Source organism: Lissotriton vulgaris, chromosome 4_1 (assembly GCF_964263255.1).
Source record: "Lissotriton vulgaris chromosome 4_1, aLisVul1.2, whole genome shotgun sequence".
Lineage (NCBI taxonomy): Eukaryota > Metazoa > Chordata > Amphibia > Caudata > Salamandridae > Lissotriton > Lissotriton vulgaris.
In genome coordinates this window covers 1535983792-1535998299 of record NC_141691.1, presented here as the reverse complement: position 1 = coordinate 1535998299, position 14508 = coordinate 1535983792, and the positions used below count along the sequence as shown (strand labels likewise).

Here is a 14508-nt window from a genome sequence, read left to right as displayed (position 1 = left end):
CAAAATATGTATCTAAAATCTTTACAGTCATATAGTGAATGAATAGGTGTGTGAAAGTACATTGAAAAGTTAGAAATGCATTTTTGAACGCAAAAGTTACTTATGAAGAGAAGCTGAAAGAAATATCAACTAGGAATTTCACGTGCCAGCCAGCGAAGGGACTATCATTCCACTCATGTTTGAGGCCACTTTGCATCACTCAATCTTTGCTTCAATCATTCAGCGCAAGTCCAAGGTACATAGCTAGAGGACATTCAAATTGATCGAGGAATTAGGAGTCTAGCAGGTGGTTGCTGATGTGTAGGTAAATCGGTCCATTCTCGAAGCCTTCTTCCTTGGAGCGATTTAACCCTTTCCCTGCTGCCGTTGGCCGTCGCGAGCACTACCTCGCTGATGCTGCGAACATCCAGTGGCCGACGCGGCCCCGCCCACTTATTAAAACCGCTGCACTGCCGCGAAATAATGGCCGCGATTAAGGTGTTAAGGCCCGGCATGGGAGCAATGTCTCGAGGGCATTAGAGGAGAAATTAAATAGAAGGCTTCCAGGGAATTTCCTATACGTTCCCCATACTGGTGTGGCAGGAGCGTGAGGCCAGTGTGCCTAGCAAAACTGTAGTCATACAAGTGCTACTTGGCATAAGAGATCTGTGCTGAGACAACACCTGGCACAATGCGTTCTCTATGAGGCCAAACCACAGGGCTTATTCTCATTATAAGAGGAAAATTAAAGTGTGAGACAGGGTATGCACTTATATACAATAGGACTACATGAGTCCCTGATGCCGCATTGAAGGCCTACCATTGACATGTACTCCTGTTCCTCTGTAGTCATTTGGGTGCACATGCAGGGCTGGAATAAAAGTAACCTTTTAGTTTTTTGGTGTCTGTTTTTGAAACCCTTTGGTCACTTTTCAGGACAAAGACCACGTGGTTGCTGGAAAAACTCTGGTTCCGTGGATGTATTACTATTGGACTTTTTTCCTGGGAATTTCATTTTGCAGAATGGATTTTCTATTTAAGATTTTTTTAAAGCATTCTTATTTTTTAGGATTTGATTATTGGAATTGCGTTTTTTTTTTATCTAGCTTGCCAATTATTGGACGGTAGGACTCATTTTTTTACTCCTCTAAGTGTGGATGCAAAATATGGTGCTTCAGCTACGGAAAAGCTGAGTCAAAGTGTGATTGGGTCAGAGGAGAGCTGGATTTGCCGGCAAACTAAGATGAATGAAGTGATTTCATCACCAGCAAACTGATGAAAAATTAGTGAACTAGTTCCTCTGAGCCTGAGCCTGAAGCAAACGCATGATGGGTGGATCCTGTTTCACGCTGCAGGGCTATTGGCACGTCGATTGAGTTGAGGAGTCATGGTAAGCAGCGGTTGTGAGATACTGAGGAGATTTTTACAAGCTAGATTGCATGTGGTCATTCCAGTATGTTCAACTTTCTATAGACCTGTTAGTTGAGAAAGGGGACAGGTGTATGCAGGACCACCCTGCCACAAGAGCCCTCTCATACAGAGGTCCTCCCTGGGCCTCATAGCTCATATGTAAAAAGGTTGTCTCTGCCTCAGTTCATTAGCAGCTAGGCTGGTTTACTCTCATGTTTGCTGAAGGGAATGGAGATAAAGACAAAAGAACTCAAGCACACGGCTGTTACTTAGTTGCTATCCATGGGATGATTATCCAGCCCACCCCGTTGTGTGTGCCAGCCCGGGCAGCCACACCCAAGTACTTCACAGGGCTTTAAAAGACCATTTAAATGTTAGTTAGGCTTTTGTAGTGTTTTCACCCCTTCTTAGAGCCACTCTGCCTATGGATAGCAGAATTAGTCGTCCCCCCCCAAAATCTTTTTCAGCCCCACCCCGATATTTGGCTCTAGTTGCCCGCCTGCTACCCGTTCTGTTCATTAAACCACACACAGTCTCTTTGGGGATTTCCAGACAGTGCCAATGGCAACTTTTAACCGATACTAGCGATAGGTATATGAATTTGTCATCTTTCCTTTTTCGGGAGAGGATACATTCCTAACCAGCAAAATTTTGGGTCAAGCAGCCTTGATCGGTTAGTTGTTTGCTTTAATTTGCGCCCAGAAAATCCAATTGCACTGATGGGATCATATCCTGTGGTACAACCCGGCCTAAGATCCATATCTGGGACTCTGTCGATTTGCGCTTTGGGATATCAGCCCTATTGTTTTGGGGGTCAGATATGCCCTGTGTAGAAAATAAAATAGCATAGGTTTAGAACCTGGTACTTCTTGATGAATTAGGCTGAGTAAAACGGTGCATTTTTCCAGTCTATGTCAAGGAATTATAGGCCTAGATCCTACTCCCACTGTGCTCTCAATTTAGTAACGTTCCCATCCAGGTCCGCACGCAGGGCTCTATAGAGCAATATGATGGCCTGTCGCCCTCCACCTAGTGTCAGTATTGTGTTTAAAGTTTCATTTTAGTCATGGTACCAATGTTTTATGTATCCCCCGTTACTATGCTCCTGTAAGAAAGGGAAGAGGCCCGGAGGAGCATACTGCCTTCTATTATTTCTGTGAAGATACTTAACTTGACAGAGTCATAAAGGTCCCCCACTACAGTCAGACCCAGGCAGCACCGTTCAGTTATTCTGTGGCAGGTTCCTATTAGAGGTATGCTGGCAGTGTAAATCAAGTGTAGTCGAGACTAGCGACTGATGCTGCCGTAAGTACTGACAGGGCCTTTGCTGTATGTATCCCGGGAGTCAACATGTCGTGCAAGGTATTGTTCGGCTCTTTTCTCGGCCTGAGCCATATTTCCTTTCCAAGGGATTGATAACTGGTCACCTCGCTGGCCACTGAAGTTGGACTGTCATGTTAGGGTGTTCAAAATTTGGGACTTAAAGCCCCCTCTTGTGGCTTGTAGTTTCAGTGACCTTAGGGTGACCCTGCAACAACCCTCAGTTCATACCAGTTATACCACCAAAAGCAATCTAGCTCTCTATAGATATTCTGGGGCAATCTATATGTTAAGTTGGCACGATATTAGAACATTGGAATGCAGAAAGCTCCATTGAAGACAATGAAGTGGCTCAGGGATTATAATGGCTGGTATATAAGCCTTCTGCTCCAACATTCTAATGTTTGTCTTTCCATTTCTGCCGGTTTCATTTAGAGCGTTCTACTCTCAATAGATGGAATGTTCTAATAGCCATTCTGCCTCAGGCGTTACCTATTGTTAAAGGCCCTCTTCCTTCCGGATCACAACTATAGCTCAAGTTCAGCGTTTTTTACAAACCGAATAGTCCTCGGCAGCGGGATATAAGGCTATAAGAAAGAACTTTAGGTACTACCTCAATTTTTGTTAGTGCGACCCTCTCCGTCGTGCCTAACGGTGGTAAATCTCTGAAAAACAATAACCTTCCCATGCAAATCTTTAGGCATTAACATCGTAAAGCAGCAGTACTCTCAACCCCTACCCCAAAGCAAGGAAAATACATGGGCATTTTAGATGATCTGGCTCCCATATCTTCATACATTTCAATCTGAACAGCAGTTGGAAAATGGCGCCAATCCCACACAAAAAAAAGTTTGTTGAAAGTTTAAAAAAGGAAGAGGCGATAAACACATAGTGACAGAGGACTTATTCTAATTAAGAAGAGCTAGTTCAAAGGTTCCATTTCGTTTCAGACTGGTAACGCCAGTGGAGTACAGGTCACACCAGGTTGCTGAGCAGGTAGGCCTTGTTTATTGGTGTACACTGCTCCAACATTAGTCGCATGTCATCAGCATAAAAGTGTCCCACGGAGCTTACCCTCTTTTAACAGACTCCAGAAAATCTGCATTAGTTGGGTCTGCGTAGGATCTCAAATCTCCGTCGTCTAAACTGAACCCGTTTCTCCACAATTTAAGCAAAACTTGAGCCTATTGGGAAAAAGAACAAACAGGATGTAAAGAAAGAGATGCATACATATGATGTAAAAAAAAAAAAAAAAGTATTGTGAATCATCTTTCTATTCGGTTGAATTGTTGACAGTTCGATTTGTAAAAGTGACTGCAGGTGATGGGCAAAGGGGGTTCATTTATTTTTTCATGAGATGAACTTAATTTTTATCATCGAACTTTGACCGCAAAAAGGGAGAGAGAAAGGCAAAAAGGGGAAAGAAGAAGACAGAGAAAGATACGAAAACAGAAATGGAGGAATACAAAAAATGCATATTGAGATGATGGAATAAAGATGCATGAGGTAGGAACAATCTTAGTATAATCGGTCGATAAAGTTATGGGCCCCTGTATTTTTTTTTAATAACCGCATTGATCAACTGTCTTAATAATAACTTCGGTAAGCGTGGAAAGAAAGCAAGGTTATTCAATGCATGGCACGAAAAAGAATCCACATTTCACAAGGGCGCCGGCAGGGCAGTTTTCTGTTTGTTCTCACAAGTTTTGGACTTTCACTGGCGTGCCACAGAAACACGTTTCGGGCCAGTGATGACTGTTAACATTGGCTTTGAATTTGAACGGGAGTTCGGTGGCATTGAGACAACCTGCTGCCCTTGAAATGGACAATTAGCCTTGACTGCAATCAGCGACATGGCCCAAACAGATAAGATGAGCAAAGAAAATGTAGTGATCAGTTATGACGCAAGTGCTTTTGAAATCAGCAGGATCTTCATTTCTCTCGATGAAGGAATTGAAACATGAAGAAACGCAGTGGTTGGGCGGCTGGTAGCATGCGAAAAACACAGACTGAAAAAAATATTTTGAAGAAATAGGAAGTCCAAAGCAGACATCTTCAAAATCGCGATTTCACATGGCTCTCCTATATATATTTAAAAAAAAAACGCCTGCACCTAATCGGGATAAGAAGCACATTGACCCAAACATACTAGGATAACAATTACAACACGGGGGAAAGGGGGGCGGGGGAGGGGGGTCGGAACGAGTCCTAAAACGCGTTGAAATTGAGTTGTGCCTGAATTAAACTCGACTAAATATATCTGTAGGCACCTATTTACATAAGGTCAAGATTGGAGTGAAAACCTTGTTTCGCTAAATAGGTTTTTGGACTCTGTATTTCTACTTGAAAATTGTATTTTGGGACCTGTTTGAATCCGGCAGAAAAAAAATATTTTAAGATACATTATTGTGCTTATGGACCTAACACGTACATACCTTTAACTACATTCAATAGAGTGTCATATAGTAGCAGTATTTCAAGCAATAAACAGAGAATAATAGCCACCTCTAGCTAAAGTCACCAGTAATATTGTACCAAGCCCAGATATTCAAATTCAACCAGCACAATAAAATCACAATAAGGCCACTAATCAGTTTCAGAGGTCTGAAATGATTAAGACGGCATGCTATTTCATGTCGTGGCTTTCTAGAGCGTCAGCCCACAAGTCTGTGAAGAACAAAGTTCGTTCGGATTTAGGATATAACTACCCGGATGTGTGAGCCATCGATCCTCCAGCTTTCTTAAGTAGTGCCTTTAGAATAGTGGGTCTCGAGTGTCACTTGGATACACTAGGCCCGGTTAAGAAATGCCATTTTACATGCTCCTGTTCTTATGTTGCCTTCTATCCCTGAACACAATGACATTTGACATTTATTAACTTGCGTGCACATATAGGATAATGTTCTTAGAACTGCGTTTTGCTTACACTACCACTATGTAGGTACTCTATCAGAACACCTTGAACATTCTGTACAAAGGGCTAAGTTCATCACGCAAGATGTTATTTGTTTTGGCCACTCTGCAACAGAGCAATCACAACAGAATAAACAATAGCGGCCTGACTGAGGCATCAGCATGGTAATTTGGATGATGCTATTACATAGCAAACACAAGGAGATGATGGTCAGAGCGCTGAAACTTTTCAGACACTCTCCCCCAGTCACAGATCTGGGTTGAATCCATTACCATTCTTTAGCTCACTTCGCCACCACAGTTCAGACCCAGGCATATGCAAATCGGCCTAGGCCCTTTTCCTCAGGGGAACAGTCCAGCCCGAACTGCCAAGCCAGGTCTTCCCTTGACTGGAAACAAGCTTTGTGGGACCGGTTTTGGGGTAACACCTCTCATCAGCCATGCTAGCTTGAATCCAGTGGCAAAGTAAGCAAGGGACCCATGTCTGGGCATACACTGCCAACTTAGGGCAAACAAAGCAAACACAAGGAGATGATGGCCGGACCCATGAAACTTTTCATACACTGAACCCCAGTCACAGATCTGGGTTGAATCCATCATCATTGTTTAGCTCACTTCGCCACACCAGTTCAGACCTAGGCATATGCAATTCAGTCTTGAACCTCTTCCTCGTGGGAACAGTCCAGTTCCAGGATGCTTGTTTCCAGTCCAGGGAAGGCTTGGCAGTTCGGGCTGGACTGTTCCCATAAGGAACTGTGTCAAGACTCATTTGCATAAGGCTGGGTCTGAACTGGGGTGGCGAAGTGAGCTAAAAAATGATGAAGGATTCAATCTAGATCTGTAACTGGGCGTAAGTGCCTGAAAAGTTTCAGTGCTCTGTCCATCATCTCCTTGTGTTTGCCTTTATGTCATTATCTATACACTATACCAAGCCTTTGTTTAGACTCAGGAGCATTCTGCTGACACTAAGTGGTCGATTCATGCCGGAATTGCAGTTCAGCTGATAACGGTTTACCTCATGCAAAGGATGTTGTCCGGCTTAAGACCAAGAAGGGCAGCTTGTTGACACTAACCCACAGGTAACAGGGAGTTAGATCACCCTAAAGGGATATGGCAGATTTACCCTCTCCCTAGGCACACTAGACTAGGAAGCGCGAGTCAGGAGAGTAGTACAATATATCACAGTACTTGTATGCAAGCATACAGTCTCTGTAATAAGCAAAATCATTGAACTGTTAATCTTTTTTACCATTCTCATAATGCTAATCACATTATTCTGTTTCCTTCTATTGACTATTTCAGCACAAGTATTGTACTCAAGAATCACAATGCTGCAATAAATATTGAAAGTTCTACCTTGTATTTATTGTGTATCTCTTTGGGTATGCCTAGGTAACTAAGCAAAAGGGTTCTAGGTCTGTTAACACAATTTCCTTGGGGAGTCAGGGTTGTCTGCACTGTATTGTGAGCTAGTAGGAACATAGGCCAACATATCCGGAGGGGTGCTCAGAATCAGTCTCACTCTCTAGCAACCTTTATGTTGTCTAATAAACGCACAGTTTTTTGGAGAAAGTATAGGCTGTACGCCACCAGTGGAGGTTCAGTCTTCAGGACCATACTGAAGAGTAAACTCTACTCTCAGCAAATAATTAAAATAACAGCATATGTATTATATAAAAGAAGAGAAACTGTGCGTGTGCAAACTCTGAAAACAAACATTGTGTCTACTGAAGGAAAATTACGGACAAGGAAGGGACGAAACCAGATGCCTTTTTAATCTTCATCTTTTTTTGCACAACTGGCAGTCATGCACATTATCCTAGAATTAAATGCCATTACTTAAACTCTGTTACTCCCGTTACTTGTCTGAGGTGAGTCCATCGCACACGAAATGAAGTTCAATTGTCATTGTTTTATAAAAAAGTAAAGCCCTTCCCTAAAGGAGGGGTAAAAAAGTAATGCTTAACTATCCCAGAATGATCGAAGAGGAGAACGAAGCACCCCCAGGATTAAGGACTGATTGCAAGTACTGGGACCTGATAGACCAGATTGGAGTAATGCTTATTAAGGGTTAATATTTGGAACATTACCTGCTCATCCCCTACCTCATCCCACTCCTTTCTTTATTTAAGAAATTATTTAATTGGCATGTCTTTGTGCAGATCCAATAGATCAACAGAACAAAAATATGCCTCACAGCCCCAGCAGCTCACCAAAATATAACTTTTACTGTACATTCAATCAACTTAAAAGAAAACATTCATCAAGTTTGAAGCACTAAGAAGATAATGTTGGTATTATTCTCTAATGGGCCATGCCCACTCATGTCCAGTTGATAATGTGACAGGACAATGTGACACTAGTACTGAAGATGCTGTTAAGCAAACATGCTGGTGTCCCGTGCGGAATTTATAAAAGAATGAATGTCAGTGCCCAAAGCTCTGTTCAGAAGCTTGCGGCCGGTGCTATCAAAGGTCAGTGCACCAAATAGCAAGGTTGAGTGGTCTTGAGTCCACCTCAGGCCTCTCTAGTCCAGCTCCTGTAACAGGCACTACCTGCCCCTTTATAGCACTCCTGCCGTTCCTTGCTTTTTCCCTTTGTGGTATTTTTCCATCTTTCACCTTCTTTCCCCTTCTTGTGTTTTTCCCTCACTTGCCCTCAGTCAATGTCAATGAAAAGTAAGTGCTGGTCCCCAGAATAGAGTGCTGGTGGGCTACACCAGCTTCCACCTGCTCAAATTAATAACTGCCGATGTTAGCACAAGCACACCTTTAACCTGGACCCACAATGTAAATAAACCTCTCATCGATATACTCTGGATTGTTCCAGGCAATTTAAACACACCATCAGCATAGGAGCCTTAATGCAAATAATCAAGATGGAAAGTGGAAGGGAAGGTCTTCAGGCCGTTCCTATGTACTGTAACACTTACAAGCTATTCAGCAACATTACAATTTGTTAACAAGCGCACCAGATAAATGTCCACTTCCTTTGGGACATTCAGCAGGTGAAGTAAAGACTTGCCCCCTAAATCCAGAGAGGTAAAAAGGAGGACAAGTTTGATCTTTACCAAGCTGAAGAACTATCTCATCTTCTACAGAAATCCTGCTTCCTGTTGAAGAATCTGGAGAGATCTTAAACAGGAAAGTTTACACATTTGGGCCCCGCCTTCCCAGTCTTTTGGCCACCTCAAAGAAGAACACCATCAATAAATGGAATTTCATCAATGGTTACTAAAATGAAGTCAACTTAAGAGTTAGTCTGGCAGTACCAACGATTCTTAGCCTCATGGCTTGCTTCTAGGTTCATATGAGCAAGTTTCTTCAAGGGAGAGGTCTGGTACCAGAAAGTCAGCATGTGGCTGAATACATCCTGGGGGGCGGAGGGGGTGGTCCTCTGAACTTGCTCCCAGCCCTCCTTCACCGAACTTAGAGGTCCTATCACAGGGTGCCTGTTAGACTTGGCGGTCTCTGGTTGGCAGAGGTAATTACTTCTGCCCAAGCAGGGACCGGCCTCCTCTAGCTAGGGTAGGGGATTATCCCCATAGTAGTATAACCAAGCGATCAGACTGAACCTCGAGGGCAGGTGTAAAGCCTTTATGACCATGGACAGTAACATCTTGCCACACTACAAACGGACACCACACTGGTTTTATATGAAAATATATTACTATTTATATAATGACTTATCACAAGGCCAAATAACAATAACAATCCACAATAGGGCCTGAAGGGTGGGGCGACCGTCTTGTGGGGGGTAACTGGGACACGGTTAGTTCAGGTTGGTTTCGAATAGCCAGGGCGGCTCGGATACTAACAGTCTAGGTTCTAGGTGCACAAGACGGCACGATTGTCACGTTGCGTACGAGAGAACGAGTCGGTTCAGGGGAACCACGATGAGCTGCTGTAGGTCTGGGAAAGGTCGGTTCGCGTCGTACAGGCGGGTGGGCTCGAAGCAGCTGAGCCGCGTCGTAATGCTGTTGGGCTGAGGTTGGTACGATGCGTACCGGAGGTCCGGCTCGAACTACACGAGCCGCGTGGAAATACTGCTGGGCTGATGGTGGCACGATGCGTACCTGAGGTCCAGCTTGAATCAGACGAGCTGTGTTGCAATACTGCTGGGCTGAAGTTGGTACGATGCGTACCGGAGGTCCGGCTCGAGAGCACACGAGCCGCGTTGAAATCCTGCTGGGCTGATGGTGGTACAATGCGTACGGGAGGTCCGGCTCAAGAGCACACGAGCCGCATTGAAATGCTGCTGGGCTTAGGTCGGTACGATGCGTACCGGAGGTCCGATTCATGAGCCGCGAGACAAAGTCAGCAGGGCTCATGGAGATGGGAAGTCTTGCGTAAGGGAGGTACGATTTGTGAGCCACGACAAAGTCAGCAAGGCTCGTGGTGATGTAAGGTCTTGCGTACAGGAGGTACGATTCGTGAGCCGCGACAAAGTCAGCAGGGCTCGTCGTGATGGAAAGTCTTGCGTACAGGAGATACGATTCGTGAGCCGCGACAAAGTCAGCAGGGCTCGTGGTGATGGAAGGTCTTGCGTACAGGAGGTACGATGCGTGTGCCGCGACAAAGTCAGCAGGGCTCGTCTTGTTCCAAAAAGCGATCTGCCCTCCAGTTCAAGGGTTCCCTAGTTATAGGCCAAAAGGTCTTTGAAGTCTTTGATCAGGTAGGGTGTTCCCCTCCACCCAGGTTTCTGTTGTCGGTCTTTCCTGCCAGATGGCACCCCCGTTCTTTGAAGGAGGGAGGCCGGGGTGTCAGCCACTCAGCGGGAAGTGGGGCCGGCATTGTGGCAGGCAGGACACTTCCCTGAAACTACTCCGCCTCTCGTCTCTAACGGCAGCCCCTGGCTGTGGGAGACAGCCCAGACATTTGACTACACATCTGGGGCACACAACGAAGTTAGGAATCTAGACATTTTCTAAAAGGGTCATTTCTATGCTCAGGATCTAACCTTCATTCCCTTAAAAGGATGTCTTATATACCCCTGATGTTAGGGACACTAATTTGGAGGTTCTACCATTTTCCCCGGGTCAGATACAATGTTCGAGGTTACACTTTGAAAGGGAGCACTTGCACCATGGTCCTGGTTAGAAGGGGTACAGTACTCAGCGCGTCTAGTTCAGCACCAAAAAGTGGGTCATACATGAAGAGGGCAAAAAAGGGTGAAAAAGGGGACGAGGGACCCACGCCAAGAATGCAAGGTCTAACACATGTCCCCCCCCAGCTGAAAGTCGGGAAGAACTACCCATCCCCTTGGGAGTTCTCTTCACTAAGGCGGAAGAATCTTGACAGACCGTCAGCGTTGGCGTGGTCGGTGCTAGGCCGGTGTTCTACGGTGAAGTCCATCCCCTGTAGGGAAATGGACCATCTCAGCAGTTTTGGATTTTCCCCCCTCATCTGCATTAACCACCTGAGGGGCCGGTGGTCCGTTTGTACCCTGAAGTGAGCCCCAAATAGGTATGGCCTTAATTTCTTTAGTGCCCAGACCACCGCAAAAGCCTCCCGCTCAATGGTACTCCATCTCCGTTCCCGGGGTAGTAACCTCCTACTAATGAAGGCTACCGGTTGGTCTAGGCACTCCTCATTCAGCTGTGACAGAACCGCTCCTATGCCATGCTCCGAGGCATCCTTCTGGACAAAAAATTATTTTGAGAAGTCAGGTGCTCGAAGTACTGGTGCTGTGCACATGGCCGCCTTCAAGGTGTCAAACGCTTTCTGACAGGCGGGAGTCCAAAGGACTTTCTTGGGCTGTTTCTTGGAGGTGAGTTCCCTCAAGGCTCCTACAATGCTGCCATACCCCTTGACGAACCTTCTATAGTAGCTGGTAAGTCCTAGGAAGGCCCTCACCTCTATTTGGGTCGTGGGAGGTTTCCAGGCCAAGATGGCCGCAATCTTGGGTTGGAGGGGCGCCACTTGGCCACTTCCTACCTGGTGTCACAAGTAGACTACTGACCCTTGCCCAATCTGGCACTTACTAGCCTTGATGGTGAGGCCTGCTCGGCGCAGGGCCAACAATACCTCCCAGAGATGTTGCAGGTGTTCGTCCCAGGCGGTACTGAACACTGCAATGTCATCCAGGTAGGCGGCGCTGAACTGCTCCAGCCCCACCAATATCCGGTTGACCAGTCTTTGGAAGGTGGCAGGGACATTTTTCATTCCAAAGGGCATTACCCGAAATTGGTAGTGCCCATCGGGGGTGGAGAAGGCTGACCTGCCAGTACCCAGAGGTGAGGTCAAAGGTAGTGAGGTACTGGGCAGATCCCAGGCGGTCAATGAGCTCATCTGCTCGGGGAATAGGGTGAGCGTCTGTTCGGGTAACGGCATTAAGTCCACGGTAGTCCACACAGAATATCAGTTCAGGGGTGGCACCATGCGCAGCAGCTTTGGGGACCAGGTCCACTGGGCTGGCCCAAGGACTGTCAGAGGACTCAATTACTCCGAGTGCAAAAATTTTGGAGCCCTCCTCCTTAATGTAGAACCTGACCCTGTCTGCGACCCGGTAGGCCTTGTGCCTCACAGGCATGCTGTACCCGGTGTCTACATCGTGGACACACCAACTGGTGACACTGGGGACCAGGGGGAAGAGGTCGGAGAACTCGCTCAATAACTGGCGTCAGTCGCAGTGTTGTTCAGGGGTCGGGGTGGGGGAAAGGCAAACACCGGCTACTGACCCATCTTGTTCCTGAGCACACAGGAGATCTGGGAGAGGTTCTGTCTCCTCTTCCACTCCATCATCAGTGGCTAGGAGCATGCCCACTTCAGACATCTCAACGTGGGGCTTGAAGCGGTTTACAAGGAGGACCCGTAGGGGGTTCCGTTGAGACTGCATGTCCACCAGATAGGTGACTTGGCTTTTGCGCTCCACTACCTTGAAGGGACAGGTCCACCTGTCCTGGAAAGCACAGGGCTCCACTGGGGCCATCACCCACACTTGCTGCCCAGGCTGAAACTCAACCAGAGTGGCATTCTGGTCGTACCAGCTTTTCATTTCCTCTTGGCTGGCTTCCAGGTTCGCCCGGGAGAGTTCCCTGAATTTTCGGGTCAGATTCCTTAAGGCCAACATGTATCTAAATACATCCTGGGGGGGTTCCTGGGGCCTGTCTCCCAGCCTTCTTTGACCAGACTCAGGGGTCCTCGGACGGGATGGCCATATAGGAGCTCAAAGGGGCTGTACCCTAAGGACTTCTGGGGCACCTTCTGATATGCGAATAATAGGCAAGGTAAGAGGACGTCCCACTTACGCCTCAGGGGCTCCTCTAGGCCCATAATCATGCCCTTAAGGGTCCGGTTGAACCGTTCCACTAGTCCATTTCCTTGGGGGTGGTAAGGAGTGGTGACCTTGTAAGTAACGCCACACTCCTGCCACAGGGACTTCATATATTTAGAGATGAAGTTGGTCCCCCTGTCGCTCACTACCACACTGGGGAATCCCACACGGGAGAAGATGCCCATCAGGGTCCGGCCCACCACGGGGGCCGTCACTGTTCAGAGGGGTATGGCTTCAGGGTACCGAGTGGCATGGTCCACCAAGACCAGGATAAACCTGTTGCCCATAGGGGTCTTGGGGTCCAGAGGCCCCACAATGTCGATTCGTACTCGCTCAAAAGGGGTACTGACCACCGGGAAGGGTTGTAGGGGAGCCTTGCGCTTCCCCCCACTTTTTCCACTTGCCTGGCAAGTCGGGCAGGATCTGCAGTGGTCTCTACGTTTTGGCGCATCCGGGGCCAATAGAAATGCGTGACAAGCCTGTGATAGGTCTTGTCTTGCCCCAGATGCCCGGCTAAAGGTACATTGTGAGCCAGTCCCAGTAGGAAGTCCCGGTAGCGAAGGGGTACCACCAGCACATGGGCTGATCCCAGCTCCGCGGACTTAGGCTCACTATATAGTAGTCCATTCTCCCAGCAGAGCAAGTGTGAGCCGGACTGTTTACCTGCGGCCAGGGCTACAGCCTTCTGCCGGTTGCCCACGAGCGAGGGACAGGAGTTCTGCTCTCGAAAAAATTCTTCCCTGGAGGGCCCACCATCCTACTGCCACTGGTTCAGCTCAGGGATATCCCCCAGTTCGGCTATCTGTTCCCCGGTGGGTCCCAGGGCACCCCCCTCAGGGTTTGCTACCTTCTTGTCCGTGGGAACTGAGGGATCCGGGCCCCCACTCTCTTCCTCCTCTTCCTCTGAGGCAGGGCCCTGGGCCATTCTTCCAGGCTCCAGACCCGGTTGAGCACCTATTTTTGCGGCCATGGACCGGGTGGTAACGCACACCCATTCGGGCAATCCTAGCATCTCTAGGTGAGCCTTCCGCTCCACCTGAGCCCACGGGGAGCTCTCTAAATCATTGCCTAGCAAACAATCCACAGGCATGGCAGGCAGGACAGCTACTTGCAGGGTGCCTGAGACTTCCCCCCCCCACCTCAAAGGGAATTTGGGCCATTCTGCAGAGACTCTCAGAGTTATCTGCGGCCACCACGGGGCAAAAAGCGTGAGGTACCATTTGGTCTTCAGAGACCAGGTGAGAGCTGACCGCAGTCACACTTGCACCGATGTCTCTGAGGGCTCCCGCCCTCTGCCCATTGATGGTCACCCACTGCCTGTATTTCTTAGTGTTGGCCGGCAGTTGAGTTCTCTGGACCATTTCTCTGTCTCCTAAGGAGACCTGGGACATGGCTACGGGTCCCCATTCCTCTGTGGCTTCTAACTCCTCCCCCAGGGCTAAACTGGCTACCTGGCGGGTAGGGGCACCAGAAGGTGCTGGCTGTTTGTACAGGGGGCACTGGGGATCATTGGTGTAGTGCCCCTGTTGTTGGCATTTGAAACAAAGTATGGAGCTCCTGGGCACCGACCTACTGGTGGGGGCCTCGGTGGTGGTCGTAGGGGGAGGCTGG

The 14508-nt window shown here is 47.6% G+C and overlaps 1 protein-coding gene across 3 annotated transcripts in view; it reads right to left on the bottom strand.

Moving 5' to 3' along the window:
• Nucleotides 1–14508, bottom strand: part of UBXN2B (UBX domain protein 2B) — a 373909-nt gene that overhangs the window by 142424 nt on the left and 216977 nt on the right. For all 3 annotated transcript variants that reach the window (XM_086965774.1, XM_086965773.1, XM_086965775.1), the window contains one exon: nucleotides 3784–3893. In XM_086965774.1, coding sequence (XP_086821900.1) covers nucleotides 3784–3893 — 110 coding nt within the window. The remainder of the gene's footprint in view (nucleotides 1–3783; nucleotides 3894–14508) is intronic.